This window comes from Pipistrellus hanaki (genome assembly GCF_964339955.1).
Source record: "Pipistrellus hanaki genome assembly, chromosome: 11".
NCBI lineage: Eukaryota > Metazoa > Chordata > Mammalia > Chiroptera > Vespertilionidae > Pipistrellus > Pipistrellus hanaki.
The window spans coordinates 26,236,711-26,264,105 of record NC_140513.1 but is presented as its reverse complement, the minus strand read 5'-3'; the positions used below and the strand labels follow the sequence as shown (position 1 = coordinate 26,264,105).

The 27,395-nt window shown below is 52.4% G+C and overlaps 1 protein-coding gene across 4 annotated transcripts in view; it reads left to right on the top strand.

Annotated features, from left to right (window-relative positions):
- Window positions 1-27,395, top strand: part of RUSC2 (RUN and SH3 domain containing 2) — a 55,026-nt gene that overhangs the window by 26,867 nt on the left and 764 nt on the right. For 3 of the 4 annotated variants that reach the window (XM_084898807.1, XM_084898808.1, XM_084898809.1), the window contains 10 exons: window positions 13,620-15,713; window positions 20,787-21,422; window positions 21,876-22,061; window positions 22,227-22,367; window positions 23,936-24,012; window positions 24,203-24,377; window positions 24,495-24,600; window positions 25,759-25,805; window positions 26,342-27,173; window positions 27,253-27,390. In XM_084898807.1, the coding sequence (XP_084754933.1) occupies window positions 13,688-15,713; window positions 20,787-21,422; window positions 21,876-22,061; window positions 22,227-22,367; window positions 23,936-24,012; window positions 24,203-24,377; window positions 24,495-24,600; window positions 25,759-25,805; window positions 26,342-27,173; window positions 27,253-27,390 (4,364 nt within the window). In that variant the 5' untranslated portion in view covers window positions 13,620-13,687. Of the gene's footprint in view, window positions 1-3,568; window positions 4,135-13,619; window positions 15,714-20,786; window positions 21,423-21,875; window positions 22,062-22,226; window positions 22,368-23,935; window positions 24,013-24,202; window positions 24,378-24,494; window positions 24,601-25,758; window positions 25,806-26,341; window positions 27,174-27,252; window positions 27,391-27,395 lie in introns of those variants that run through there. The other variant, XM_084898806.1, reaches the window with a different exon arrangement.

Genomic DNA, 27,395 nt, shown 5'->3' with positions numbered 1-27,395 from the left:
AGTATATGAGGGTTCCAATTTCTCTGCATCATCAACACTTGTTTTTGTCTGTCTTTTTTATTTTAGTCAGTCTAGTATGGTAAAGCAGTATCTCATTTTAATTTTGATTTGCACTTCCCTAATAACTAATGATATTGAGATTCTTTTAATGTGTTACTGACCATTTGTATGTTTTCTTTGGAGAAATGCCTATTCAGATCCTTTGCCCATATTTTAATTAGGTTGTGTTCTTTTTATTATTGAGTTGTTGAATTTTTAACATATTCTGGATAGAATTTCCTTATCAGATACGTAATTTGCAAATATTTTCTCTGTGGGTTGTGTTTTCACTATCTTGATTGTGTCCTTTGATGCAGAAATGTTTTAAATTTTTTTGAAGTTAACCTTACTATTTTTTATTATCTAAGAATGTGTTGCCTAACTCAAGGTCATGAAAAGTTATTCTTTTTTTTCCTAAGCTTTCTTTTTTGTTTTTGACATCCAATATGATTTTATTTTAGTTTTTAAATATATATATATTTTATTGATTTTTTGCAGAGAGGAAGGAAGAGAGATAGTGAGTTAGAAACATCAATTAGCTGCCTCCTGCACCCCCCTCCCCATTCGGGATGTGCCCGCAACCAAGGTACATGCCCTTGACCAGAATCGAACCCGGGACCCTTCAGTCCACAGGCCAACGCTCCATCCACTGAGCCAAACCAGTTTTAGCTTTATTTTAGTTTTAAATGTACAACACAGTGCTTCAACATTTATATAATTTGTGAATCGATCCCCCAATATTTAATGACACCTTTTGAAAATTGACCTTTTTTTTTTTTTTTTTTTTTTTTTTTTTTAACATGAACAGCCAGGGGTCTTCTCTTCCAAGCCTTTTGAGTCAGAACTACTCACCACACATTCACTTACACTCAAGGCACATCTCTTTCTGGACTATTCTTCTTGAACAAGACTATGACTAACCACCTTCTATATACCAAGCAAAGTGCTAGGCTTTATAAGGAACACAAAATAAAAATTATACTGTCCTACTCACTGAATATTGGGGATACAAAGATGAATATAACTTGGAATGTGCAGACTAGAAGAGACATTAAGGCAGAATACAAAAAAAAAAAAAAGAAAAGAAAAGAAAAGAAAAGAAAGATAGCCATGTCAAGTGAGAAATGATTTCCTTAACCACATGTGTCAAACACAAGGCCGGCGGGCCAAATCCAGCCCGCCAGGCCTTGCAATGTGGCCCGCACCACGCTGTCATCACTGCACTCCGCTGTCAGTTTATGACATTGTCAGTTTATGACTGTTCAGTAAACCATTCGGCCCGCGATTTAGGCTGGATTTTAGATTTTGGCCCCTTCTCTGGTTGAGTTCGACACCCCTACCTTCAACCTATCATGGACTGATGTTAGTTTCTGGTGATAGCTGATGTAATGTGTGCGTTTTTGTAAATGCGTCCTTCATTTATTTTAAAGAGGGAAGGGGGGGAGATAGAGAGATAGAAACATTGATGAGAGAAACACCGGCTGCCTCCTGAATACCACCTACTGGGGGACTGAGCCCGCAACCCATGTGCCCTCACTGGGAAAGGAACCCCTTGACCTCTTGGTTCCTGGTTCAGTGCTCAACCACTGAGCCACACCAGCCAGGCTGATGTAAGGCTGGTTTGTTTTTTTAAATGATCTTTCATCGGAAGCCCGATAGATCTAAGGCGATAGTAGGCGGAAAGTAGTGTCCGTGTGGCCTGAGAGTAACGAATGAGCCAAGCCCGGCGAATATGAGGGCTGCCACCGCTCTGTAGGCAACAGGAAACGCTGCACATGCCTGGCTGTCCAGGGAACGCCTGGCTTAGCCTCACAGAAACTTCCGGGACAGAGACCCTGGGCCCGGAGCTCTTCCTATACGAAGTTAGAGCTCCAAGCGCTTGGTCATGGGAATTGACTTTGACCTAACCTGCAGCAGCTCATTCAAACCCTTCTGAGGTCAGAATCGGCTCGGGGAGAGGGAAGTACAGTTACACCATTTCTACTCCTTTTACTTTCCCTGCACGATCGCCAAAGGTTCGTTTTATGAACAGTAGCCTCACTCTCTCCCCCCCTTCCTTGTTGTTTCCGGCTTTGTAGGATCCAGGGTCCATGGCCCCTCAGACAAGTCCTGGTTGGAGAGAGGTTTTGGCATTTTGGCCCCTTCCGTTCCTCTCTGTACGGCTCCGCTCAGCTCACCCCACCACCGGTGACACGGAGGCTCACAGGGCACGGGGGAGGCAGGCGGGGGAAAGGAGCTCTCTCTCTCCTGGGTCCTGTGGGGCCGCTGTGTTCCTGGCCGGTGGGCCCAGGACATCTTTCCAGCGACCTGAAATCCAAGGCCATGGCTGTGGGCCCAGAGAGCGGTCAACCCTGGGAGGAGCGGTTCATTCGCAGGGCCGGTGCTCAGGGGCCACGCCCGGCTGGAGGCACCTCCGTGTCCAGGCGGCAGCAGGGGGCGGTGGTGGGACGCGAACAGACATGCTGCTGCTGACTGTGTAACTGGCTCGGGCTGTGGCTTCTCTCCTGCTTACTGACTCCCACAGACCTGGCCCCCGAACCTGAGGAGGGAAGAGCAGGGAAGGAGTACAGGGCTCTGTAGGTCTAAGGGAAAAGAGATCTATTTTTCTGACCTAGCACTTCCTTTCCCTAGGAAATAGCCGAAACCGGTTTCGCTCCGTGGATAGTGCAAGGATTCCAGTCAAGGGCATGTACCTTGGTTGTGGGCACATCCCCAGTACGGGCTGTGCAAGAGGCAGCTGATCAATGTTTCTCTCTATTGATGTTTCTAACTCTCTATCCCTCTCTCTTCCTCTCTGTGAAAAATCAATAAAATAAAATAAAGAAAAAAAGAAAATAGGCCGAAACTGGTTTGGCTTAGTGGATAGAGCGTTGGCCTGTGGACTAAAAGGTCCCAGGTTCGATTACAATCAAGAGCATGTACCATGGTTGCAGTAGGGGGTGTGCAGGAGGCAGTTGATTGATGATTCTCATCGATGTTTCTAACTCTCTATTCCTTTCCCTTCCTCTCTATAAAAAATCAAATATATATATATATATATATATATATATATATGTATATATATATATATATATATATATATATATATATATATATTTTTTTTTTTTTTTAAAGAAAGAAAAGGGGCTCCCCACCCTGTTGGCCTGGAGGGATGCTGCCTCCCCACAGACCCTCCTCAGCGCTGACCAGGAACTGACCAGGTGAGAGAGGACGGTTCTGCTCCATTCACCTCGGCAGACCCGCGGCAAGAAGGAGCCTGCAGCCGCCTTGTCCTCAGGCTCCCTGCCGCCCTGCCAGTGGCGGAAGCTTATGGCCCGGTCCTCCCTCTGAGACAGACCCCACTGCTGGAGAGGCCAAGCCTGGGCGGGCTTCCCCTCCGGAGAGGCCGAACTTGGGCCGAACTCGGTGTGACTGCAGCCCCCGCAGCCTCCCTCCCTCCCTCCCTCCGGGCTCCAGGAGCCCCGCCCGCCCTGCTGGCCGGCGGCCCCGCCCTGAGGCTGGTCTGGAATCCCAGCCAAAGGAAAAGGCTGGGGAACCAGAAGTCCTTCAGGGGGGACAAAAAGAGGAGGCAGCGGGAGGCTTCTGGCTAAAATCGAAAAGGAGCGGCCGAAGGAAGGAAGGAAACGCTCAGCCCTGCCCAGGCTTTTTCCTGAGCCTCCTAAGGACAGGAGGGGAGCTGGGCCCAGGGCTGCCCCCTGATTTCCTCCGCTGCCGGCGAGTTCCCATCTCGCTGGGTGGCTGCCTCCTCTCCCCACCCACCCCGCCCGGCCCCGGCCCCGGCCCCGGGACCGGCAGGGAGGGGGCCCGGCGCTGCGGGCGCCCGCTGCGCTCCCTTCCCCCTTCCCTTCCAGCAACGTCACCGCAGCACCAGCCGGGCTGCAGGGATGCTGGGGCTGGGACTGCGCAGCCTCCTTGCATTGGCAGCGATGTCATTGTGTTAACAGAAATCAGACCGTAGGAAGCCAGCCCGGCCCCGCAGCGCGGCCCCGCGGCTGGAGCTGTCCAGGCAGCGCTGGGTCGCTCGGTCGCTGGGTCGCTCGGGTCGGCCGGAGCGGAAGGAACGGCTCGGGGTTCGGCGCGGGGCTCCGGACAGAGGTAGGGCTGGCGGGGCTGGGGGAGGGGCGGGGTGCGACCCAAGGATAACGGATCAGCAGCACATTTGGACCCTCGTTTCTAGGATTGGCTTTGTCCTTCCTAAAAAGAGAGTGAGGTGGAGCACGAGAAACAGGCATTAGACAGGCTCACCCCTGCATAGATCTGGGCTGCGGTGCAGAGATGGGGAGAAACAGAGGCCGGGCTGGTGCTCTCCCCCCCCCCCCCCCCGTGGAGGGGTCAGATCTAGGAAACAAAGGCTGCATGGGAGGAGACAGCACGAGGACCGCTGTAAGTTTATGATGGAGAATAAGCGAGGATCCGTGCAGCTTTCCAGAGGAAGGGCTGGGAAGCATGCAGCCCACCCTTTCTTTCCACGCAAGCATGCCTGCACACAGACACACACACACTGTACCGTCTGGCACTGTGGGAACCACGGGCTCGGGAAGGATGGGTGGAGTGAAAAAGAATGTTGACCAAGAGGCTCCTCAGTGTGGGGGGAGGAGGAGAAGGCAGTCGGTGTATTGCCTAGGGCACCTGGCCTGTTATCATTAATCTTCTTATGCAGACTTAGATTTCTAACAGGAAGAGACCTGAGCATAAGCTGACATTCCTGAATTCACCTCCCGCTCTCTTCCCTCCATCCCTGCCCAGGAGAGGACCCTGGCAAGGAAAAGGTTGTCAGTCCTGCTGCGGCTCCTCCTGGGGCCTCGGGTCAAGGTCAGGCTGCTGCTGCAGCAGCAGAGTACCGCTGTCTTCCCCATCCTCCCCTAGGAGGCCAAAAAGAGCGGGGAGGGGTTCTGTGACGGAAAATGCTGATGATCAAAGTCAGGGAAACCTGTCTCTGAAGTTTAGGAACATTCTCCTGCCCAGAGTTATCCTATTACTGAGCAGATAGAAAGAGTTCCTTCGGTTCTCATTTCCTTTGACCACCTTAGTGGGAGATTCAAAAACATATGGTAAGTTGGCCGGTTGCTAAGTCGTTAGAGTGTCAGCCTGCAAGACGGAAGGGTCTGGGATTTGATTCCCTGTCAAGGGCTTGTACCTCGGTTGCAGGTTCTCCAGTCCCAATAGGGGCACGTGCAGGAGACAGCCAATCGATGTGTCTCTCTCACATCAATGTTTCTCTCTCTCTCCCCCTCCCATTCTTTCTAGAAATCAATGGGAAAAATACCCTCAGATAAGGATAATGCATAAAATAACCTAATTATGCAAATAGATGGTTGAGGAGTATCCTGGGAATTTGTAGGAAGGTGTTAGTTCCCAGGAAGCACTGAGGAATATGAACCTCAGAGGAGGGGGAAGGGTTTGGGGAACTGTGAGTGACCTGGGCGGAGACACGAGGGCTGGGAACTAGGGCAGGAGGTAGGATTGAGGAGTGTTATCAGAGCCTGGGGCAGTGACTTGAAAGGGACAGTTGGATTAGAAAAAGAAAAGTAGGTAAATGCAAATTATGTACGAAGCTCTTCTGAAAAGAGCTCTTCCGCCTTCTGATTTCTCTTCGCCTTCATTAGAGCTCGTGGGCCACATTAAACTTGTCTTGTTATGGAACGAACCAGTCACTCCCCGGAAAGAAGGCAAAGAGATGTGTTCTTGCTAAATGTGCTCTGTGGTATTTGAAATACGTCACCTGTACAAAATATCCTCATTGCATTCTTAACTGAGCAAGAAGAAGAAAAAAAAAAAAGTCAAAAGTTAGGATTCCCGAGTCCCATCTTAATTGTGTCACTTATTCACAATGCTCTTGGGCAAGTCATTTTCCTTTTCTGGCTGTCGATTTCCTTATTTTTTAAAATGAAAGCGGTCCTGCCGACTTTGGTGAGTTGTGAGGATCAGTGAGATGACATACATAAAAGTGTGCATGTGTAAGTTTGAGGGTGGGTGAAGCGTGGACATAAAATCTCACGAGATAGATGCCTACAGAACTTCACCTTGGTTGGCTGACCTGGAGTTGCCTGTGGAGGAATGATTGGCAGGTATTTCCCTTGGTTGTGTGGAAATCAGGAAGGAGTAAGACCCCTGAGATGCAAAAATATAAAATAAAATATAATCAACCAGTGAGAGAGTTTTATACTTAAAATAGGATTTAGTACAACCTAAACGAAAAGCTATACAGCTTTTAGGGGGGGAAAACAGGAAATTTTATTTATGGTCTTAGGATCGGCAAAGATTTCTCAGATGAGACATAGAAAGCTTTAACCCTAAAAGAAAAAGAAAAAAGATCAATGAAACTTCATAAAATTAAAAGTTTCTATTATTAAAAAATAAATAAAACCATTAAGAAAACAAAAGGGCAAAGCCACAGGCTGACAAGATATTCTCAATGCATCATGGGTGCCCCCCAAAATGTATGCACACACTTTGAATAATTATAAAGGCAGTGTTTGTTAAAAAACATTTAATTTTCGCCGGGACCGGTTTGGCTCAATGGATAGAGCGTCTGCTTGGGGACTGAAGGGTCCTGGGTTCAATTCCGGTCAAGGGCATGTACCTTGGTTGCGGGCATATCCCCAGTGTGGGGGGGGGGGGGGTGCAAGAGGCAACTGATCGATGACTCTCTCTCATTGATGTTTCTAACTCTCTATCTCTCTCCCTTCCTCTCTGTACAAAATCAATAAAATATATTCTTTTAAAAAGAAACATTTAATTTTCAAAATTAAGCTATCAGATCTTAAAGTGTGTATACATTTTGGGGGGATAACCTGTATACCTGAAAAAGACTTATATCCAGAATAAATTTTTTTAAAACTCCTAACTTCAATTTAAAAAAAAAAAAAAAAAAGACAATTCAATGTTTAAATGGATAAAATAGAAGTCACCAAGTAGCCAAGCACCTACTGTGTTCCAAGCACGGTGTGTGGGCTCTGGGGACACAGAGGCAGCTGTGTCACAGATTTTTACCTCAAGGACAGTGTAGGGAACATGATATAAACATAATGTTATAACACAACGGTCAGAGCCCTCCAGCCAAGGTTCTTCATCACCTTCCATAGCCACTTGTTCCTTTTCCCTGGTTGAGAGGATCAGCTTTCTGTCTAGACTCTGTGTGTTACTATGTTTTTCCATTTGAATGCATGTATGACCCAGTAATAGTTTTGTGGGTCAGAATCATAAATTCTTATGTGTGTATACTTGTGAATGACTCTTTAAAATGGTGCTTTAAAAGGCGGGGGAAATATTCATTGAAGATCAAGTGATGGCTGTAGCCCATAGGTACACCCAAAATTACTGCTCTATGTTCAAGAAAGCTTTCTACCCTCCTGCTAGTCCAGGCCTGGGATATGGCCTGGCTCCTAGGGAAACCTAGTCCCTATGTTAAGGGGAAACCCCCTCCCCAACCCCTGAGCCATGGTATCTGCGGTGTTTAAAGGGAAGAAAACTGTTTGAATGATGTACGTAATGGGTATTTATGATACACAAATTAGAAAATACAGATGAAACAAAAGAATAAAACAAAATAATCCAAAATCACTCAACAGAGATAAGCATTGTTAACATTTGTTGTATGTGCTTTTGAATTTTCTTCCATGCATACCACTGTGGTCTGAATGTCTGTGTCCCCCAAAATTCGTATGCTGAATCCTAACTCCCAAAGATAATGAGAGTAAGAGGGTCATTCATGACCCAATGACCTGTGGAAGGTCATTAGGTCATGAATGGGATTAGTGCCCTTCTAAAGCAAGCTCCAGAGCGAACCCTTGTTCCTTATGCCCTGGGGGGACACAGCAAGAAGGTGCCAGTTTGCACCAGGAAAGGGCTTTCACCCCGACACGGCATGCTGGCACCTTGATGCCGTGAGAAATAAACTTCTGCCTTTTATGAGCCACCCAGTCTGAGGTACCCTGTGAGAGCGGCCTGAACTAAGACGGAGTTAGATGTATTTCCCGGTATTTACAAAAATGGTGTTAGACTGTATGAGCTGTTCATGATCTGCTGTTTTCACTTAATATTTTGTGCACATTTTCCCAAGTCAATAATATTAACACAACATTATTTTAATGATACCCTGTTCTGCACATTTTTAAATTGACTATTATTGAAATTTTAGGGTATTTCCAACTTTCTGTTATCTTTGTGGCATATGTATTTGAGCCCAAAGTTTTCTCAGCAAAGGAGTAGAAAAGATGGGAGGAGTGAAAGAAAAATGATCTTGTAGCAAAATTTTAAAAAATCCATTTTATCTCTCTCTACAAAACCCCACACTTTAAGGTGGCTGTTTCTCTCACTCTCTTTTTTTTTTTTTTTTATAAATCTTAAAACTTTTTTGTTGATCTGTTTTTTAATATATTTTTTAATTGATCTTAGAGAGGAAGGGAGGAGAGAGAGATAGAAACATCAATGATGAAAGAGTATCACTGATTGGCTGCCTCTCGCAGGCCCCACACTGGGGATCCAGCCCGAAACCTGCCATGCGCCCTGACAGAAAATTGAACTGTGACCTCCTGGTTCGACGCTCAGCCACTGAGCCACTCCAAATGGCTGTTCCTCTCTTTTCTTATTCTCACCTTTCTCTCCGCAAATGCCCAGAATCCTCCACTGCTCAACACTGGTTTCCTCCCTCACCTCTCCTTACCTCTTCCCATAAACCCTAATCCTTTTCTCTATTTTAGAAAATGTTTTCAATAACAGCTTTATTAAGTTATAGTACATATGCCATAGAATTCACCCTTTTATAAAATAGCGAGATTATGGCATGCCATAAAATTCCATTTTGATTTTATTCACAGACTTGTGTAACCATCACCACTGTCTAATCTCAGAGCATTTGAATCACCCCAAAAAGAACCTCCAGGCCCATTTGCAGTCACCCCCCATCCCAGGGTTGCAGTCCCTGGCAGCTACTCATTTACATTCTGTTTCTGTGGATTTGCCTATTGTGGACATTTCATGTAAATGGACTCATACAGCATCATACAAAGAAGCCTTTGATGACTGGTTTCTTTCACTTGGCATTTTAAGATTCATTCATGTTGCAGCATGCATTAGTATTTCATTCTTTTTATTGCTAAGTAATATTCTGTTACATGTACAGACCACGGTAAGTCCATCTATTATTAGCTGATGGACATTAGTATATTATAGTTCCCACTTTACAATACTCTATGTATTCATGATGTCGCTACAAATATTCATATACAAGCTTTTTTGTAAATACATGATTTAATTTCTCTTGGGCATATACCTAGGCGTCGGGAGGGCTGGGTCATATGGTAACTTTATGTTTAACGTTTTGAAGACCTGCCAGGATGTTTTCCCAAAGCGGCCGCGGGGCACCCGTTTTACATCGCTGCAGCCGTGTTTGCGCCCCATCTCCACATCCTCACCGGCATTTGTCACTGTCTGTTATCTGAGCTAACATACGGGGGTAAAGTGTTGTGATTTTTCTTTCTCTAATGACTAATGATATTGAGCATCTTTTCATGTGCTTATTGACCATTTGTAGGTCTTTGGAGAAATGTCTATTCAAATTCTTTACCCATTTTTTAATTGGGTTATACATCTTTTTTTAATTTAAATTCTTTATTGTTTAAAGTATTACGTAAGTCTCCCTTTTCCCCCATTGACCCCGGCCACCCCCACCCCCAAATACATCCCTCCCCCCTCATCTATGTCCATTGGTTATGCTCATATGCATGAATACAAGTCCTTTGATCTCTTATCCCCTCACACATCTTCCCCCACCCCACCCCCACCTTCCCTCATAGGTTGGACAGTCTGTTCAATGCTTCTATGACTCTGGTCCTATTTTTGTTCATCAGTCTATGTTGTTCATTATATTCCATAAATGAATGAATGAGATGTGATATTTATCTTTCTCTGACTGGCTTATTTCGCTTAGCATAATGCTCTCCAGTTCCATCCATGCTATTGCAAATGGTAAGAATTCCTTCTTTTTTACAGCAGCATAGTATTCCATTGTGTAGATGTACCACAGTTTTTAATCCACTCATCTGCTGATGAGCACTTAGGCTGTTTCCAAATCTTAGCTATTGTAAACTGTGCTGCTATGAACACAGGGGTGCATATATCTTTTCTGATTGGTGTTTCTGTTTTCTTGGGATATATTCCGCAAAGTGTGATTATGGGGTCAAATGACAGTTCCATTTTTAAATTTTTGAAGAAATGCCATACTGTTCTCCACAGTGGCTGCACCAGTCTGCATTCCCACCAGCAGTGCAAGGGTTCCTTTTTCTCCGCATCCTCGCCAGCACTTGTTTGCTGATTTGTTGATGATAGCCATTCTGACAGGTGTGAGATGTACCTCGTTGTTTCAATTTGCATCTCTCGGACGATTACTGACTTTGAGCATGTTTTCATATGTCTCTTGGCCTTCTGTATGTCCTCTTTCAAGAAGTGTCTATTTAGGTCTTTTGCCATTTTTTATTGGATTGTTTATCTTCTTTTTGTTAAGTTGTATGAGTTCCCTATAAATTTTGGAGATTAAACCCTTATCAGAGATAACATTGGCAAATATGTTCTCCCATGCAGAAGGCTTTCTTGTTGTTTTGTTGATGGTTTCTTCCTCTGTGCAGAAGCTTTTTATTGAGATGTAGTCCCATTTGTTTATTCTCTCCTTAGTTTCCATTGCCCTAGGAGCTGTATCAATAAAGATATTGCTATGATATATGTCTGATATTTTGCTGCCTATGGCTTCTTCTAGGATTTTTATGGTTTCCCATCTTATGTCCTTTATCCATTTTGACTTTATTTTTGTGTACAGTGTAAGTTGGTGGTCTAGTTTCATTTTTTTTTTTAATTTTAATTTTTGCATGTATCTGACCAAATTTTCCAGCACCATTTATTGAAGAGGCTGTCAAATCTGTTTGTTTGTGTGGGTTTTTTTTTTTTTTTTTTTTATCTGTATTGCCTGGCTGGTGTGGCTCAGCAGCTGAGTGTCGACCCAGGAATCAAGAGGTTGCTGGTTCGATTCCCAGTCAGGTTACATGCCCAAGTTGCAGGCTCGATCCCCAATAGGGGGTGTGAAGGAGGCAGCCGATGATATGTTTCCATCTCTCTCTTTCTCTTTCTTCCTCTCTCTCTAAAAATCAATAAAACATATTTTTTAAAAATAAAATATATTTATACTGATTTCAGAGAGAGAGAGATAGAAACATCAATGATGAGAGAGAATCATTGATCATCTGCCTCCTGCACACCCCACACTGGGGATCCAGCCTGCAACCTGGACATGTGCCCTGACTGAAATCGAACCATGACCTCCTGGTTCATAGATCGACACTCAACCACTGAGCCATGCTGGGAGGGTCATTTTTTTTTATTATTATTATTATTCCTCACCTGAGGATATGCCCTACTGGTCCTAGAGAGAGGGAAAAGGAGAGAGAAAGAGAATACCAATGTGTGAGAGAAACACACTGAGTACTGGTCACCTTCATATACTTGCTTTTAAATTTTAATGTAATTTACCTAACACACATAGTTATATCATACTACTGTGTCCCTCACACATGTATTTATTAGCCGTTTGAATTTTTTAATCTCATGTATTACCTGGTCATGTTTTTGAGCATGAACTTGCCTAGCTCTTTATTGTACTTTACATGAAGAGCTGTGATCCTATGATCTAAATGAGTTAAATTTTTTTAAAATATATTTTTAATTGATTTTTTACAGAGAGGAAGGGAGAGAGATAGAGAGCTAGAAACGTCGATGAAAGAGAAACATCGACCAGCTGCCTCTTGCACACCCCCTACCGGGGATGTGCCCTCAACCAATGTACATGCCCTTGACAGGAATCGAACCCGGGACCTTTCAGTCCGCAGGCCGACGCTCTACCACTGAGCCAAACCAGTTTCGGCTAAATGAGTTAAATTTTTAAGAATTGGTAGTATTAAGAGTTTAATTAAATGAGTCTTAATGATGGGGGATTTAGACTCATGATGGATGAAAGGAAATCACAGGGATAAAAAGAGAAGAAAGAAATGAATGAATGAGGAGTCAGAGCAAGTAAAGACTTAGGATCTGAACGTGGTAGCCCATGAGACTAGAACGTGCCTAGTTTGGCCAGGAGACCGGAGAAGCTCCAAGGGGGCTCTGTGTACTTGGAAACCTTGGACAAGAGAGAGCCTTAGCCTCTCAGAGATAAAACTGGGGAGAGAAGATTTTCTAAAGGACCCATAATGAAAGTTCTAGGCTAAAACAGCAGAATTTGCATACTTCAGAAGATCTATATCCTGCGCTAGACAAATATTAAGAGTGTATTATGCCTCTTATATTTGACCAGGCCTATGTGATGTTGTGCTAGAGTGATAGAGAGGAGATAAAAATAGACCCCACCTCCATTGAGAAGGAAGAAGTTGGCATCAGCCATACCTGCAGGCACTCTAACGCCCACGTTGGCCTCTGCATTCAAGAAGCGTCAACACAGTATTAGAGGGAGAGAGTGAGGCTCTTAGCCCACAGCCATCAGAAAGCGGCAGGTATTCTGTGGTTTAGAAGAGGAGAAAAGGCCGAAACCAGTTTGACTCAGTGGATAGAGCGTCAGCCTGCAAACTGAAAGGTCCCGGGTTCGATTCCAGGCAAGGGCATGTACTTTGGTTGCGGACATATCCCCGGTGGGGGATGTGCAGGAGGCAACTAATCGGTGTTTCTCTGTCATCGATGTTTCTAGCTCTCTATCCCTCTCCCTTCCTTCCTCTCTGTAAAAATTCAATAAATTTTTTTTTAAAAGAGGAGAAAAGGAGTCTACAATGACATAGGAGTCAAATGACAGAGTATACCTAAAAATACTTTACTTGCAAAATTTTAACTTATTGCTATTAGGACATGATTTAGAATTTGTGATTTTTCTCCCCATCTGTAAACTTCCGTGTCATAGCTGTGTCTAAGGCACATGTGTCAAACACAAGGCCCGCGGGCCAAATCCAGCCCGCCAGGCCTTGCAATGTGGCCTGCACCGCGCTGTCATCACTGCACTCCGCTGTCAGTTTATGACATTGTCAGTTTATGACTGTTCAGTAAACCATTCGGCCCGCGATTTAGGCTGGATTTTAGATTTTGGCCCCTTCTCTGATTGAGTTCGACACCCCTAGTCTAAGGCATCTCTGTATCCCCTTAGTGCTTAGCACCCTATCAGTCATCCTAGTGGCGTTTTCATAGTTACTTCACTGGTCATGCTTTTTATTTTCACTGAGGATTAGTCATTGTTTACAGCTAAGAATAGGGTCCTTGATAAGAAGAAAATGCTGTCTCTGAGATCCCCAGATCTCCGCATGTGGCATCAAAGGGGCCTGGCTCACGGCGGACACGTGGCAAATTAAAACGAAGGGGGACTCGGGGGCCGGGCCTGTGTGAGGCAGAGGGTGGTATACCCCTTGTCCCACTGGGCCGTGTGACCAAGCTCCGTCTGGACTCTGAGTCTTTTCTCCCCTCGGGCTTCTCTCCAGCTGGAACTCACATGCGGAAGGGCCTGCCTCAGCCTTCCAGGGAAGTGACCCTAGCTTCCCTTTCTCTCCCTCTCTCTCCAGGTGCCAAGCTCTCCTGATGAAATGCGTTCTGCCCCATCGGGCTCCGGGGGCAGTGTCCGGCGCTGTTGATGCCCTTGTTCGAACTTTCCAGAATGGATAGTCCCCCAAAGCTTCCCGGAGAGACCCTCATCGTCCACCACATCCCCCTGGTGCACTGCCAAGTCCCAGACAGGCAGTGCTGCGGGGGGCCCGGCGGGAGCGGGAGCACCAGACCCAACCCCTTCTGCCCCCCTGAGCTGGGCATCGCCCAGCCGGAGCCAGACCTGGGACAAGCGGACTCCCTGCTGTACGGCAGCCTGCACGCTGCGCCGGGGGGGTCCGCGCGGCCCGCGGACAGCAGCGCCAAGGGCAGGGGTCGGGATGGAAGGGGCCCCGGGGCCCCTAAACGGCACAACCCCTTCCTGCTGCAGGGGGGCGTGGCTGAGCCGGGACTTGGCGACTTGTACGATGACAGCATCGGTGCCGGCACCACCCAGCAGTCCTTCCACCTGCACGGAGCCGGCCAGCCCACCTTCCGTCTGTCCTCTTTCCAGCTGCCACCGCCTGGCCCCACACCCGGCAGGCCGTGGGGGGCAGCACAGAGCCGGGCCGGCGTGGTGGAGGGGCAGGAGCAGGAGCCGGTGACAGCCCTGGGTCCCCAGCAGCGCGGCAGGAGCCACTGCTGCGGGCCGGAGCCGGACGCAGAGACCATGGAGCTGGACGAGTGCGGGGGGCCAGGCGGGAGCGGCAGCGGCAGCGGAGGGGCAGCCAGCGACACCTCCGGCTTCTCCTTTGAGCAGGAATGGAAGCTCAGCTCAGACGAGTCCCCGAGGAACCCGGGGTGCTCGGGCTCCGGGCCCCAGCACTGCCGCTGCAGCAGCACGTCCAGCCAGTCCGAGGCGGCCGACCAGTCCATGGGCTACGTGAGCGACTCCTCCTGCAACAGCTCGGACGGCGTGCTGGTCACCTTCAGCACCCTCTACAGCAAGGCGCACGGCCACCCCCACGCCAACCTCAACTCCGCCCCGCAGTCCGGCAGCGACTCCTCCTTCTGCAGCCACTCGGACCCCGGCGCCTTCTACCTGGACCTGCAGCCCTCCCCGGCCGAGTCTAAGATGTCCTACGAGTCCCACCACCCGGACAGCGGGGGCGGGGAGGGGGGCTGCGGCTGTGCTCACGCCTCCTCCCCCGAGCTGGACGCCAACTGCAACGCCTACCGCCCGCACTCCGAGCCCTGCCCCGCCGTGGCCGACCTCACGGCCTGCTTCCAGAGCCAGGCCCGCCTGGTGGTGGCCACGCAGAATTACTACAAGCTCGTCACCTGCGACCTGTCCTCCCAGTCGTCCCCGAGCCCCGCCGGCTCTTCCATCACCAGCTGCTCGGAGGAACACACCAAGATAAGCCCCGTGCCCAGCTCTGCCCCGGACCCGGGCCCGAACCAGCCCTCCGAGTATTACCTGTTCCGGCGGCCAGACGCCCAGCCAGAGGGGCCAGCGAGGCCCCTGGAAGCCGGAGCCGCCCCGGGCCCCGCGGGGATGGAGGGGCAGGTGTACACGAACACGTCCCCCCCGAACCTGGGCCCCGGGCGCCAGCGCTCCCGGAGCTACGACCGCAGCCTGGAGCGCAGCCCGCCCGCCCGGCTGGGCTCGCTGGAGCGCATGCTGAGCTGCCCGGTGCGCCTGAGCGAGGGCCCCGCGGCCCTGGCCGGGCCCGGCTCCCCTCCGAAGCGGGTCACCTCCTTCGCGGAGCTCGCCAGAGGCCGGAAGAAAGCCGCGGGCTCCGGGTCCCCCCCACTCCGGGCCAGCCTCGGGGACCCCTCCCAGGACTTCTTGCCCATTCAGGAAGCCCAGCCAGACCGGGCGGGCTCGCCGGACGAGGGGGCTCACTGTAGCCACAGTCTACCGCCCATGCCCACGGGGCCGGGCGTGGACTCCGTTGGCTCGGAGCCCTGGGCCGCCCAGGTCTACCAGGGCCCCCAGGCCAGTGAGATGCCACCTGCCGTCCTCAGAGCTTCTGGGCAAGGCTCCATGATGCAGCTGCTGGATCCAGGCTCTGCCCTCCCAGGGAGCCCAGCCAACAGCCATGCCCAGAGGGATGCCAGAGCTAGAGCTGACGGTAAGGAAATGAAAGGCTGGAGATTACCCGGATAAGTGCATGGCGGCCGCCTCAGTGATAGGGCCCCGTCACCCACCCCATCCATATCGCTAGCGACTCCTCAGCCTGGACCAAGCATCTCTCCAGTCCAGGGGAGAAGGAGGTTAGAGGATAAAAAATGCACTGAAGAGATAAAATCGACAGAACTCGGAGGGTGATTGGGAAAGGAAGCACTCAGAAGATTGTGGTTCTAAGCCTGGATAACTGGAAAGATGATAACGTGATTAGGGGCTGCCAACAGAATTAGATTTATTGGGAAAGGGATGAGGCGAGAGTTCAGTCTGGGACACAGAGGACTTTGCGGTGCTTACGGGTGATGGCTAAAAGCCGAGGATGTGTCCGACAGGCAGACCACACCGGGTGCCCGGCAAGCTCCTGCTCTGATCGGTCACTGGAGCCGCTCTTCAAAGAGCCTGAGGCTGACCCTTGGCCTGTAGGTCTCCTAGTCCGGCTACTTCCTGTTTATCTTGTAATATTTAAGTAGTGATTTTATAAAGACTCTTTGTTAAGTGGGTGCTGGTGATAGAGATGAGAGAGACAATTTCTGTCCTCAAGGAATTCCAACCAAGGATGGAAACAGGAAGGTAAAATGCAGAGATGGCGGTTTACAGAACATCCCAATCAGAATGAAATGCTAGAGAAGGACTGCTAACACAGTTTACATTCAAGCACAGTCTGGAAAGACAAGCAGGAATTAGCTTTGTGCAGATCTGTAAGCATATCCTAGGTCAGTGGTCGGCAAACTGGGGTTCTCAAGCCAAATGCGGCTCTTTGGCCCCTTGAGTGTGGCTCTCGGACAAAATACCACGGCCTGGGTGGGTCTATTTTGAAGAAGTGGCGTTAGAAGAATAAGTTTAAAAAATTTGGCTCTCAAAAGAAATTTCAATCGTTGTACTGTTGATATTTGGCTCTGTTGACTAATGAGTTTGCCGCTACTGTTCTAGGTCATAGAATAGTCTGTACAGAACCACAGAGGCACAGAATAACTTGGTGCTTTCTAGAAACTACAAATAATTGAGGATAGCCCTAGTGGAATGTGATGGAACCACTGAAGGATTTCAATCCGGAAAGTGGCTTGTTTGTTTATAACAGCTTAGCCTGTTTTGATTTGCCTATTAGAAAGTTCACTGGTTGATTGGGTAAAAGGTAGATTGGAAAGGAGCCCTGGAGGTCAGGAGATCACCATGATGGGAGAGTTGTTGGGATAAAAGTGGTAGTTGAAGCTGTGAGTGGACGAGAGCATCCAGGAAGAGTGTGTGAAGCTATAAAGGGAACAAGGATAGCTTAAATCTGGGTATACCATGATTGAAGGGTGAGCAGAGCAACCCTCAAAGGAAACAGAAAAGAATTAGGCAGGAGCTGAAACCGGTTTGGCTCAGTGGATAGAGCGTCGGTCTGCGGACTGAAAGGTCCCAGGTTCGATTCCAGTCAAGGGCATGTACATTGGCTGCAGGCACATCCCCAGTGGGGGCAGGGGGGGGGGTGTGCAGGAGGCAGCTGGTCGATGTTTCTCTCTCATCGATGTTTCTAGCTCTCTATCCCTCTCCCTTCCTCTCTGTGTAAAATCAATAAAATATATTAAAATAAAAAAAAAGAATTAGGCAGGAAAATATAAGGAAAACCAGGAGAGAGCAAAGTCACAGAACCAGAGGAGGAGAAAGTTTCAAAAAGAGTTAGGTTCAACCAAATGAGTTCTGAAGAGAAATCACTAAGAGTAAGGCTGATAATCCTAAAAACAATACTCCAGGAGCAAGCCAGAGGATGGAAGCCAGATCTCAGCGGGTCTGGAAGGAAGGAAAGGGGGATTTTCTGTGCTGCAGCCTTAGCTTGGGTGTCTTGGCTTATCAAAGGAAAGGGGTTAAAAAACCATAAATAGTATTACTGCTGCCATTTGGAGACACAGTCCAGCAAAGATTTCACACCTAAACATACACGAAGGAGCTGCCCTTGGGAGAGGGGACCGAAGGGGAGGGAAGAGGCAGGTCAGAAAGAGAGGGATCAGCCATTCTCTTCTTAGACTGCAGGGTCTGGTGGGCGTAGGTAGGCCCAGGGGATCCTGTGCTGGCATTCTGAGGGCGAGAATACTGGTAATCCTGGTCAGAGATGGGAGGAGAGGCACTGGAAGTGTTTTCCATCAGGTGACTTTTTGTATCAAGATGGTGTGCTGTTCCCTAAGTCTCCAGTGACCTACCACAGGGCTCTTCTCTTGATTCTTTAAAAATAATAATAATAATAAAATGAGTGACAATTCAATGAATTCATGAATGACTAAAGAAGCCGAGATCTCTTTGAGATCCTGAGCAGCAAAATCGAGATTCAGAAGGATCTTACCAAACCTGGAAAGAACTGGTAAGGCAGGGACCCGCGGGAAGCTTGATGAGTGAGCTGTACCTGAGTTATCTGGGGCGTTTCATTGGTTGCAAACTCAGAATGAATCGGCAGTTTTGGAGGATTTTCAGAAGTTAGGACGACTGGGTGTGTCCATAGACTGAAGAGGGGGACTGCTAGCCCCCCACTCCCTGAGCCAGTCAGTGCTCCCCTGGGAGTCCCGGGCCCTCCCTCCGTTTTAAGGAGCGATTGAGACTGTGGGGCTGTGTACCTAGAAGAGCAGACTTGGGGGGATGTGGTCTGTCTCTGCCTCCGATTTTCTTAAGGGTGGTCACATAGCAAAGTGAGAAAACGTGTTCCCCGAGGGCAGAACTGAGACCCACTCCTCACAAGAATCCCCCGCTAAGTCCCCCCCATTTCCCTCATCGTGTTCCTCTGCCTCAAACTCCATCCTGGGAACTGAGCAGGGAGGGTGCTTAAAGAGTAGGATTAGATGGTCTAATTAAGACATTCTTTACCTAGGCGGTGTGTAATAGAGGGCCCAATCTGATAGCCAGGGCCAGCTCAGCCTTGGAATTTGATATGAAATAAGTGGAAAGGAAGGAGACATTCCCGGCAGGAAAGGCAGCTGCTTAAAGACGGGCCCGCGGTGGGAGGAGTGTGTGGGTGAGGGTGGCAGGTGTGGGAGTCTGAGCGGAAGAAGCCTAATCTGTGGCCAGTGTGGGCACCTACCTGACTGAGGAGGTTCCACTTTATTCTGTGGGCAGTTGTGGCCACGGGGGGTGAGATGAAATTGGCACTCTCGGAAGCAAGCTGACAAGAAGATTTTGGATGCAGTGAGGCTAGCCTTAACCGAAGGTTCAGTGGGGATTCCCTCATTTAATGTATCTTTATTCATTACCTACCGTGTATCAGGCTGTGCTCTAGGCACTGGGGGGGACAGCAATGAACAGCTTTTTAAAACCTGCTTTGCTGGGGCCCTTACTAGAAGTAAAAGACAGTAAACAAATAAGATCCTTTCTGGTGGTGAAAAAAAAAAAATGCTGGAAAGAAAATGACACCAAGATAATGAGAGGGACTGTCCAGAGGGGCTGCGGTGGTGAAGGTCTCACTGAGGAGGTGCTGTGTGAGCTGATGCGTGAATGATGAGAAAACTTCAGGCAGAAAGAAGAGCAGGTGCAGACGGCTCGGAGATGTTACTAAACTTGGCACGTGCAGGACCGAGGGGCAGTGTGCTGAGTACAGTGACTGGAGAAGGACGGCGGCTGCTCTCTGACTGGCCGGGGATGACAGGAGAGCATCATTAGAAAGTGTCCCTGGGAGTGACTCTGAACACCTCCCTATTGGGGTTGTGGCCACCACCCCCTGAAGCCTCCCCGAAGTAAACTGACGGGGAAAGAGGAGGGACAGGAAAGCCCAGCCCTTTACCATCCCATGGGCAGTGCGATGTGGTAAAGAGACTCTGGCCTAGACAGAAGTCTAGCTCCGCCACCTCCCAGTTGTGTGAACTTGGGCAAATGACTTCATCGCTGAGTTTCCAGTACCCTGATCTGTCAAGTCGGGATGTAATCTCTGCCTCATGGAGTTGTTGAGCCACAGAGCTGTGCCAGTGAGCCACACCCAGGGGGTTAGGCCTTGTAGCTGCCTGTAGTGCCACCTTGTGTTTGTTCAGATATTTGCAGCACGCAGTTTCATCAGAGGCACCACCCATGCAGAGAGACAGAGTGACGGGAGTTTTGGGTTTGGTTCTGAGCCCCGTGTTCTGAGGGGCATGGGCCTGAAGGTTGGCTGGAAGGGCAGGAGAGGACCACTCTGGGAACATATGAGGGAGCAGAGATGGACTCTGAGGCTCCAGTGCCTGGATCATGTAGGAGCGAGGTGAGGAGAGGTACAGGAGGCTGATTCTGGCTGAAATATTTTCATAAGAAATATTTTATTATGGCCAGATGTGCCCAAGAATGAGATGTGCCTAGTTGGACGGAGATAGGGGGTGCTGAGTGAAAGTTTGAGGTAAATAACATCTTGACCCTGGAAATCTGTGGCTCTGGCTCCAAGTCTCTGGGCCTTAGAAACAAAGGAAACAGTAGTTCTGACAGAGATGGAAGTCACCGGGAGAACGGTGATGGATGACGTGTTCTAAAATAGCCGATTTTAAATGAAAGCAAAACCCTAAAGCAGAGTGGTGGAGGGATCATAGGAAGGTGGGTTCAGGAGTATGAGTGTCCGAACTTGAATAATACAGGAGAGAATGTGTAAAGTGAGATATAAGAATTGAGCCTCCAGCCGGGACCGGTTTGGCTTAGTGGATAGAGCGTCGGCCTGCGGACTGAAGGGTCCCGGGTTCGATTCCGGTCAAGGGCATGTACCTTGGTTGCAGGCACATCCCCTGTGGGGGGTGTGCAGGAGGCGGCTGGTCGGTGTTTCTCTCTCATCAACGTTTCTAACTCTCTGTCCCTCTCAATTCCTCTCTGTGTAAAATCAATAAAATATATTAAAAAAAAAAAAAAAAAAAAAGGATTGGGGCCATGGCATAGTCCGTACTCTTGGATTACGCCGACCTCACTCAGTTCCTACAACCCGGTCTTACCCACCCCTTCCCCCGTCCCCCTTCCCCAGGGAGCCGCATCCCCTGCCTGCTTCCCTGCCTCCTCTCCCATGGCCTCAGTGTCTGTCCCTCTGACTCCTTCTCCGTCCGTGTCGCCACAGGGGGTGGTGCTGAGAGCCGACCTGTCCTCCGCTACAGCAAGGAGCAGAGGCCGACCACGCTGCCCATCCAGCCCTTCGTGTTCCAGCACCACTTCCCCAAGCAGCTGGCCAAGGCCCGGGCCCTCCACAGCCTTTCCCAGCTCTACAGCCTGTCGGGCTGCGGCCGTGCCCAGCAGCCCGCCCCCCTGGCCGTGCCCGCGGCTCAGGCCCCTGCCTCCGAGCCTCCAGGGGAGCCGCAGGCCTCGGCCAGCAGAGGGGCCAGGAGAGCCGGGCCCGAGCCGGAAACCTCACGCCCGTCGCCCCTGGGCAGCTACTCCCCGATCCGAAGCGCCGGCCCCTTCGGGCTCAGCACCGAAGACTCGTACGCCTCCGCGTCCTGCTCCCCGCCCCCGGAGCCGGCCGCGGCCTCGGAGAGCTCGCCGCCCCCGTGGAGCCTCTCCCGTCCCGCCGTGCAGCCCGCCGCCTCCCAGCAGCCCCAGGAGGAGGATCAGAAGATACTGACCAGCTTGGCTGAGTACCGGCTCCATGGGGCAGGAAGCTTGCCGCCTCTGGGCTCCTGGAGATCCGGCCTCGGCCGAGCGGAGGGCCTGGCCCGGGGCGGCGGCGAAGGCTGCATGGCCGCCAGGCCCAATAACGGTACGAGCGTCACGGCCCGCCCCCGCACACGCTGACACCACCGCCCTCTCTGAATAGCCTCTCGTACCCCAGCCTGGGATCCGAGGTTCAGACACTTGCATCTCGCCCTGACGTTTATTTGGCTCAGTGGATAGAGCGTTCGCCTGCCTGCGGACCCAAGGGTCCCAGGTTCGATTCCGGTCAAGGGCATGTACCTGGGTTGTGGCTACATCCCCGGTAGGGGTTGAGCAGGAGACAGCTGATGGATGTTTCTCTCTCGTGGATATTTCTGACTCAATCCCTCTCCCTTCCTCTCTGTAAATATATATATATATAATCTCCTTCCCCAACATCTGTGGAGAGCATGCACTCACTCCTAACCCTCACGTTATGCAGGGGCCCACTGGGTGGGTATGAAACGCTGTCTCCTGCTAATTCTTTCCTGTCTCTCCTGCTACTCCGTTCTGCTTCCAGCCAACCACCTGTCCCCTCAAGCGCTCAAGTGGCGGGAATACAGGAGGAAGAACCCGCTAGGGCCACCCGGTTTGTCAGGGAGCCTAGACCGAAGGCCACAGGAAGCGCGGCTGGCCCGAAGGAACCCCATCTTTGAATTCCCCGGCTCCCTCAGTGCCGCTGGCCACCTGAACTGCCAGCTGCACGGTGTGTGGGCAGGTCCCCGGATACGGGGCAGGCCCTCCCGCCGCTGGGAGGGGCTGGAGAAGGGGTCCGTCTTGGAGGGTATAAGGCACAGAGCTGAGCTGCAGCTCTGGGAAAGAGGGTTCTTGGGACTGATTTTTCTCCTTTTTTTTTTCTTTTTTCCCCCAGGTCAAATGGGGAAGCCGTTACCACTGACCTGCCCTGACTTCCAGGATCCCTTTTCCTTGACGGAGAAGCCTCCGGCTGAGTTCTGTCTGTCCCCAGACGGCAACTCAGAAGCCATTTCCATTGACCTGCTTCAGAAAAAAGGTGCAGATCACCCCAGCTCAGGCCAGGAATGCTGCTGTCACTGCCTGTGTGTGCCCGCTGCCCTGCTGCCTGGCCCTCCCTCCCTCAGAATTCCAGGGGCCAGGAAGGAGTTAGCACAGGCACCGGGGCGAGGAGTCTGTGTACCATGTGCCCTGAGTGTGTGCACGTGAGAAAGGGTCACTGATCAGATGCTTTGGGCTCAGGCTCCAGTCTCTTCTCTCCGGGAGCTTGGTGAGGGAGCTTGCGTGTCATAAATAAGCGCCCAGGTGCTCTGATGGGGGGAGGGGGGGATTCCGTTACCACAGGGCCTAGAGGCCAGCGTAAACGTGATGGTAACATCTAGAACGATATGGACTAACAAGGAATCAAGCTATTTAGCAAATAGGAGACCATAAGAGAGAGCACTTTTCGTGCGATGATGGAGAGGGAAAAAAATGAGGGGCTGAAGGGGAAGGAGCCCATTAAAGGGGAGGAAGAGGAGGCTGAAGTCCCTTTCAGAGACAGAGGGAGATCCGGAGCCCAGGGGAGGGAAGGGCTTGGGCAAGAAGGGGAGCAGCCACCTCCCTCCAAAACAGGGGAGAGAGTGAGGGGACGGCAGGGGGAGGAGAAATGACACGTTACGTCTTTGGGGTGGAGAGGAAAGCTGGAGGAACTCAGGACCAGTGGCCGCCGCTCTCTGTGTGAGTAGAACCCGGGGCTGAGAGGAGGGGTGAGGAGCTGGCATGCCCTTGCGGGTCACCGGTGTGAGTGGCCCTGCACTTTACCCAGCAGCCAGCAGCCTGGCGTCTCAGCGTGGAGAAGACAGACAGATTGACCAGGGTTGGAGTAAGACGGCAAGGAAGTTAGGACTTTGAGGGTCTCAATAATGTAATCAAAGTGGGTCCCAGCCGAAACCGGTTTGGCTCAGTGGATATCAGGGGTCCTCAAACTTTTTAAAGTGGGGGCCAGATCACGGTCCCTCAGAGAGCTGGAGGGCCGGACTATATGAACTACTAATTCCTACTGTAACACCTCGGCTGCGCTCACTGCCCAAAAAACCTGGCGGGCAGGATCAGACTCCTCTGCAGGCTGCATGTGGCCCGCGGGCCGTAGTTTGAAGACCCCTGGTAGAGCGTCAGCCTGCGGACTCAAGGATCCCAGGTTCAATTCCGGTCAAGGGCATGTACCTTGGTTGTGGGCACATCCCTAGTAGGGGGTGTGCAGGAGGCAGCTCGTTGATGTCTCTCTCTCATCGATGTTTCTAACTCTCTATCTCTCTCTCTTCCTCTCTGTAAAAAATTCAATAATATATATATATTTATAAATAAAAAAAAAAAAAAAAAGTGGGTCCCAGCTGGGGCGTGAACACAGGAGGGGCTTGAGAACTGGGGGAAATAGAAGTGGCCTGGGCCTGGTGCCTTGATGAGACCGTGTGCAGGGGCAGAGAGAGAGTGTGTGTGGAAGCCCTCCTGCTCCCACGGAGGAGGTTCAGTCCCGCTGAGTGGCCCGGGGGCCTTTCCGGGAGCTGTTACACCAGCCTCTCTCTCTCTCTCTCTCTCTCTCTCTCTCTCTCTCTCTCTCTCTCTCAGGGCTGGTGAAGGCTGTGAACACCGCCGTGGACCTCATCGTGGCCCATTTCGGCACGAGCCGGGATCCTGGGGTGAAGGTAGGCCAGAAGCCGTGGAGAGCTGAGCTCCGCCCGCTGACCCTCGCCTTCTCCTGCTCTCTTGCACCGAGGACCCAGAGTTGGTTCTTAGGAACGGGGATCGCAAAGGGGCACCCTGAGGGCTAGGAAGACCAGAGAGGACCAGGGCCGGACGTGCAGTGACCCCTGTGCTTCCCCGCCGCCCCCACAGGCGAAGCTGGGGAACAGCTCGGTCAGCCCCAACGTGGGCCACCTGGTCCTGAAGTACCTGTGCCCCGCGGTGCGGGCCGTGCTGGAGGACGGGCTCAAGGCCTTCGTGCTGGACGTCATCATCGGGCAGCGCAGGAACACGCCCTGGAGCGTGGTCGAGGCCTCCACGCAGCTAGGTGGGCGCCGCGCGCGACGGACACACACACACACACACACACACACACACCCCGGGGGGCGTTGGGGTCCCAGAGACTGGGCGCGTGTGACCCGCGGCTCCGGCTTCCTCCTCCCAGGCCCCTCCACCAAGGTCCTGCACGGCCTCTACAACAAGGTCAGCCAGTTCCCCGAGCTCACCAGCCACACCATGCGCTTCGACGCCTTCATCCTCGGCCTGCTCAAGTGAGTGTGGGGGGGCAGCAAGACCGCAGCCGCCAGCCCTCCCCCGGGTCCCCCGCCGCAGCCAGCCCTCCCCCGGGTCCCCCCCCCCCCCCCGCCGCCGCCAGCCCTCCCCCGGGTCCCCCCCCCCCCACAGCCGCCAGCCCTCCCCCGGGTCCCCCCCCCCCCCCCCCGCAGCCGCCAGCCCTCCCCCGGGTCCCCCCGCAGCCGCCAGCCTTCCCCCAGGCCCCCCCCCCCCCCGCAGCCACCAGCCCTCCCCCGGGTCCCCGCGGCCTCTGAGGAGGCAGCTCCCTGCCTCAGACAGACAGACAGACAGACAGACAGACAGACGGGGGGGGGGGGGGGGGCCGCTCTGGGGGACCTGCTGCCGGAGCACAGGCTCCCTCCTCCCCACCTGGCTACAGCCTCGCAGTAGATCCGTGCTTTCCCGCCACACCCACCGTCCTCCCACACGCACACCACTATGGTCTGCTTTTTTTTTTTTTTTTAAATATATTTTATTGATTTATTACAGAGAGGAGAGAGAGATATTTAGAAACATCGATGAGAGAGAGACATCGATCAGCTGCCTCTTGCACACCCCCTGCTGGGGATGTGCCCGCAACCAAGGTACATGCCCTTGACCGGAATCGAACCTGGGACCTTTCAGTCTGCAGGCCGACGCTCTATCCACTGAGCCACACCGGTATCGGCATGGTCTTCTGCTTTTACGCACCCACGGTGTGGCTTCTCTGGAAATTAATCTGGTTCCGTTTCTCTGGATATCATCGTAAACCCCGCTCCTCCCAGTGCCAGCAGCGCTTCCAAATCCTGCTGGGCCCTCAGTCCACCTGGGGACCCGTGTCACCGTGTTCTTCTCTCTCAAGCACCACCCCAGGTCACCCCCTTCGGCTCTGCACTCTCGCTCGGGAGCTGCCCCGGCTTCCTGCGTCTTGTGCAAAGTGGCTCCGTTCTAGGAGGAACCGCATGCTCGCCCCCTCCCGACCCCTCCGCTGGCTTGTCAGAGCTACAGGCCGTAAAACGGACCGCGGGGCCTCCCCGCCCAGAAGGGCGGCATCCGCCGCAGCCTGCCCTGCGTCCGCCCCCGTGTCTGTCTCCTCCGCGCCTTACGATCCGGCCGTGCCCCGGGAGACTCACCTCTCTTCGCCTGTCTCCCCACAGCATCCGGTCCCTGGAGTTCTGGTTTAATCACCTCTATAACCACGAAGGTAAGGCCCAGAGCCCCGCCCTGTCCTGCAAACTCATCCCGGGCCAGGCCTCCCAGGCCAGGAGGGAGGCACGGCTGTCTTTGCAGATGCCGGAGGTGGAGGGGGGACCATGCGAAGCCCGGGCTTCTCCCGGAGGCCCTCCCCAGAGCCCGGCGGGCAGGGGACACGGGCCGGCTGACCCCGCGGCTGCCGCTACGGCCGTGGGGCCAGTGCCCCGCCCACCTCGGGAGCCGCCCGCACGGTGGTGCCTCCAAGCTAAGGTGACCAGACGTTCCGCTTTTGGCGGGACAGTCCCGATTTTCAACGATTTGTCTCGCGTCCCCCGGCGTTTTAAAAAAAAAAAGTCCCGATTTTTGGAAAGAATCTTTTAAATCTTTTGGACTTTTTTTTTTTAAAAACGCTGCGGAACGTGGGACAAATTGTTAAAAATCGGGACGTCTGGTGACCTTACTCTAAACAGCACACCACAGCCCGAGCAGCCCAGGCCAGGCCCTGTGTTCCCGTGTGGCTCAATCCTCCCCCCCCCCTCCCCCTAGACATCATCCAGACCCACTACCAGCCGTGGGGCTTCCTGAGCGCGGCGCACACCGTGTGCCCCGGCCTCCTGGAGGAGCTGCTGCTGCTGCTGCAGCCGCTGGCGCTGCTGCCCTTCAGCCTGGACCTGCTGTTCCAGCACCGGCTGCTGCAGAGCGGGCAGCGGCAGCGGCAGCACAAGGAGCTGCTGCGCGTGTCGCAGGACCTGCTGCTGTCCGCCCACTCCACGCTGCAGCTGGCCCGCGCCCGGAGCCAGGAGGGCCCCGGGGACCTGGAGGGCGCGGCCCGTGGGAGGCGGGTGAAAGGCGTGGGCGCCCCGGAAGGGGGAGAGGAGGAGGAGGAGGAGGAGGAGGAGGAGACGGAAGAGGCGGCCGCGGCGGCGGCTGGGGGCTCGGAGCGCGGCAGGGCCCGGAGCGGGCAGGCCGGCTGGTGGTACCAGCTCATGCAGAGCTCCCAGGTCTACATCGACGGCTCCGCGGAAGCTTCCCGGTTCCCCCGCGGCGGCAGCAACAGCTGCAGCGGCGCTGGCAGCAGTGAGAAAAAGAAAGGGGCAGGAGGTGGGGGGCCGCCCCCCCGAGAGGGAGTGGTGGAGGGAGCCGAGGCCTGCCCTGCCCCCGAGGAGACCCTGGGCCGGGACCGGGGCTGGCCCTTCTGGATGGGGAGCCCCCCTGACTCCGTGCTGGCGGAGCTGAGGCACAGCCGGGAGAGAGAGGGGTCCACGGCGCCCCCCGCAGACAGCGAGGAGGGAGCCTCCGGGCCGCCAGCCGGGGGCATCAAGTGGGGGCACCTCTTTGGGTCCCGAAAGGCCCAGCGAGAGACCCGGCCCGCGAACAGGTGAGGGGCCGCCCCCAGAGGGGTTGGGGAGCCCGGTCTAAGCCGGGGCTCAGTCCAAGCCCTGACCGCTAACCCCTAGGCTGCCCTCGGACTGGCTGAGTCTGGACAGGTCCGTGTTCCAGCTCGTGGCGCAGACGGTGGGTGCCCGCCGGGAAGCAGAGCCCAAGGAGAGCCTGCAGGAGCCGCCCGCCCCGGCCCCGCCCGCCAAGCCTCCGTGGTGAG